The 3,761-nt window shown below is 47.8% G+C and overlaps 1 protein-coding gene across 1 annotated transcript in view; it reads left to right on the top strand.

Annotated features, from left to right (window-relative positions):
• Window positions 1-419: 419 nt before the first annotated feature.
• EIF3A (eukaryotic translation initiation factor 3, subunit A) overlaps window positions 420-3,761 on the top strand; it is a 33,261-nt gene continuing 29,919 nt past the window's right edge. The window contains exon 1 of the mRNA XM_006831400.1: window positions 420-600. Within this exon, the coding sequence (XP_006831463.1) occupies window positions 552-600 (49 nt within the window). The 5' untranslated portion in view covers window positions 420-551. The remainder of the gene's footprint in view (window positions 601-3,761) is intronic.

The following is a 3,761-nucleotide window of genomic DNA, read 5'->3' as shown; positions in this document are numbered from 1 at the left end:
TATTTAGCATTTCCATGGAGCCAAGACAGGCCATTCGCTGGCCAGAGGGAAACCTTATTTCTTGTAACTCGGCATGACTCCGCAGAAATCATGCTAAAAATGAATCTGTGCACACACTGCCTTTGCGGCAGGCAGACGCTATGTCCCAAATCTCACCTTTCCCACCAGTAGGGGGAAGGGACCTCAATGAAGTCCCTCAACCCACGCTCCAAGTCTGGACCACACACCAGTCCCCTAGAGCCTTCGCTTCCAGTGCGCTCGGAGGACGCCAGCCACCGCCACGTCAGCAGACGCGCGTGACGCCAGCGCGCCTGCGCATGAGGAAGACGCGGAGCGCGCGCGCGAAGGCCCGCCCCCACATCCGGGGCTTCGGATGCCGCGGTAGCGCCGCGCGGTGGTCACGTGGCTCCTTCCTTTCCGTCTCTAGCCGGCTGGGCGCGGGCGACTACTGGCGAGGCGCGTGGAAGCCCGCGCCGGTTCCCCTTGGTCTCCGCACCTCCCGGGTCACTACGGAGTTCACTGACGCCGGGTGAACTGAGTCTGCCGCCAAGATGCCGGCCTACTTCCAGAGGCCGGAAAATGCCCTCAAACGCGCTAACGGTGAGTAGGGGATCGGGCGGACGGGGCTGGGACGGCCCGAGGCCTGGGAGGTCGAGGAGTCGGGCCTGCGTCTCTCTGCTCCGCCCCCGGCTGCGGCCGGAGACAGGCCCGTGCGGCCCGCTTGCCATAGCTCGACCCGGGGCCGGGCCGGCCTTTCGCTTCTGCCCCAGCCACCGCGGGTGAAAGCTCAGAGCCGGGAACCGTCGCTTCGGGGCCTCTCCTTCCGCTGCCTCCGGCTGCGTCTCGGCGGCTGCGGCCCGGGGCACAAGCCCCACTCGGGCCGGATCTCCTTCCCCCGTCCGCTTCCGCCTGGCTCCTCAGGCCTTGGGGCTGCAGTGTGCTTAGGCCCCGCGCCCCCGGCCGCCATCTGGGAGTGCCGCGGAGGAAGAAACATGGCTCCCTCTCGGGGACAATGCACGCGAGAAGCTCGGCTCCACCTCCCGCCGGCCGGGAGCCGGGCCGTCCCACCCCGGCCTCCTGCAGGCATCTCTGCGCCCCGAGCCCCGCGCCAGCCGGTGCCGGGCCAGGGTCCACCCATCCGGCCCCCTGCCACCTTCTCCCCGGCTCGGGGCGGTGACCTAGTTAACCCGTTTCTGGTTATCCGGGTATAGATTAGCTCCAGTCCCAACCCTTTTCCCGAATCGCAGGAAGTTGGAGCGGAGTTAATTTTGTTGGAGGATTCCTGTCCTCTCGAGATAACGAAACTGAGGCCTAGAAAGAGAGAATCGTCTGCCCAAGGTCACTCCACAGCAGTTGAGCCAGGAGAGCATAACTAAGGTTTCTGGACATCCAGACCTGCCCTTTTCCCCCCCGTCCTACAGTCTGGCGATTGGTGTTTCCGTATGTCGGCCTCTGCGGAAAACTTTGTCCTGAAATGAATATTCTTCTGTAGTTAAAGTCGCCACCTAGTTAGGGGGCATTTGTTAACTTTGGCATTATGGGAATGCATATGTGTTTATGCAGGTCTCTGATCTTTGAAAAAAAAAAAATGCGTGTAGAGTTTGTTGCTTAATTTTTAGGCGTTCAAGCGTCCACTCCTCCCCCACCCAACAAGTTTGAGATCCTAAGCCGAGTGTCCCTTGTCTATTACAATTTTATGAGTTTGTGTGAAAATTGCTCTTGTAAAAAGATCAGTTTCAGTTAATACATAAAATCTATTACTAGAGATAGGTAACCTGTCAAGGCAGGTTTGTGTGGGTCACAACTGCCAGGACTTAAAAAAAAAAGTTCGTGTGGAGTCCTGGTGTGGCTCTGTGGGCTAATGCAGAGAACTGCAAATTAGTTTGAACCACAAGGCTGGTGGTACAGGGTCGCTATGGGTCGGAATTGACTCGATGGCACTTAGAACAAGTACTTATAAATTTTAGTGGGCTACCCCAGGTTATGGGTTAGAGTAATTGCTTAAAAAAACACTACAATTTAGCCATGTACTGATTAGAACAGGGTGAAGTTTTAAGGTGTTTATTCATTTATTTGAGATAAAGTAGATTTGAATTAGAATCTATCATTACAAAACATAAACTAGCAGAGGTATGAAAACGTGTATATGATGCTTTGAGATGTAGACGTTTACCATGATATTCAAAGTTGGATGGAATTAGTATTCTGCATTGTCATTAAGTGCCATCTGAGTCGTGTCCGGCTCAGAGTGACCCTGTATAGGGTGTCCAAGACCTTTAAATCTCTGCCCTAGCAGAAAGCTTCATCTTTCCGGTTTGCAGTGCTAAGCATGCTTCACCAGCAGGCATTCTTCCAGACTGGTAGGCTTGTTGTTAAGTGCCATCATGTTTTGGTGCCCACTCATAGTGAGCAACCAGTAAGTATAGTGTTTCCGAGAAGCTACTGTTGAGCTTGAACCACTGACCTTGTGGTTCAAACTGACCATGTGGTCCTGTGCTTATCACAGCGCCACACCAGAAAGCACTGTAATCTCGATGGCCTAAATAGGGTCCAGATGATGTGTTCATACCCTTTTTTGGAACCTATGAATTTAATATTTCAGTAGCTGTTTAAAATTAGTAGAACTATAGAATTTGTGTTACATCTTTTTCTGTTGGCCTGAAGTGGCAAGTTGTAGAGAGTAACCAAAATTAATGTAGGCAAGAGAAGAAAAGGACACTAGTTTCTAGAAGGTGTGTATCAACTCTTTGCAGCAGGTTTTGTAAGCTGTGGGATGGGGTTTCTGTGATAGAGATACTGTTTTACCTTCCAATTAGTAACTCTTGTCTCTCTGCTCTTTAAGAATGAGAATTTCCTTCATGAAGTGTCAGAGTGGGCAGATGTGGATGGGAGAGGCATATGGTCCTGCTTACAACTTCAAATAGGATAGCGTACATTTCATTCAGTGGAAATGAATTAGTTTAGATGTTCTATGTATGACATTTGTGACTCCATACATATTTAGGCCCAATTAATTGTATTTTGTTACCAAAATATAAATAAATTTGAGAAGGGAAGGATAGTCCTGTAGGTCCCCATGGGTCTGTATCAAGGCACCATTAAAAAAAAATTACAGTAATCAGTTCAGGAAGAGGAGAGTTTGGTTCAGCAGTTACAGCAAGTTCATCTCCCACAATTGTTTGAAGAAAGCTCCTTTTCTAGATTCCAACTTTAGTGTTGCCAAAGTAGCTGCTCCTGATTCTATAAACGCCTTTTAATTTGTACTTTACAACCAGACTCTTAAAAAAAATAAAGCTGTTGTAAACCCATAAATGGAATGAGTAACATTATAACTTATTTACTTGGGTTGATGCTCAAGTAAACTCATAAATACAATGACCCATGCATCTTCTTGATAGATACATAGTTTCAGTCATTTATTTCAAAAATATCAATCTGGAAATAAACATTTTTCAAATATTGTAATAGTCTTTATGACAGTTCTTGACATCACACTTTCTAATCTGATAATTCTGAGCAACGAAATCACCTAATATGTAAATTAGGACAAAGATGGGACGACACATCAGATTATAGTGAATTAATTTGCCACTAGGTAGATTTTTGATGAGCTCAATTGCAATTTAATATTTTCATATGTATTGCTTGTTTTTGGAAAAAAACTGTTTCCTTTCCAGTTTCTTTAAAAAAAAAATCTGAGTTTTTAAAAAAGTATCTTAATTTTTATTGTGGGTGAATGGAGTTTTTTTTTTTTTTTTTTT

This window comes from Chrysochloris asiatica, unplaced genomic scaffold (genome assembly GCF_000296735.1).
Source record: "Chrysochloris asiatica unplaced genomic scaffold, ChrAsi1.0 scaffold00003, whole genome shotgun sequence".
Taxonomy (NCBI): domain Eukaryota; kingdom Metazoa; phylum Chordata; class Mammalia; order Afrosoricida; family Chrysochloridae; genus Chrysochloris; species Chrysochloris asiatica.
The sequence above is the reverse complement of the archived record's forward strand: the minus strand, read 5'-3'. Positions and strand labels throughout refer to the sequence as shown.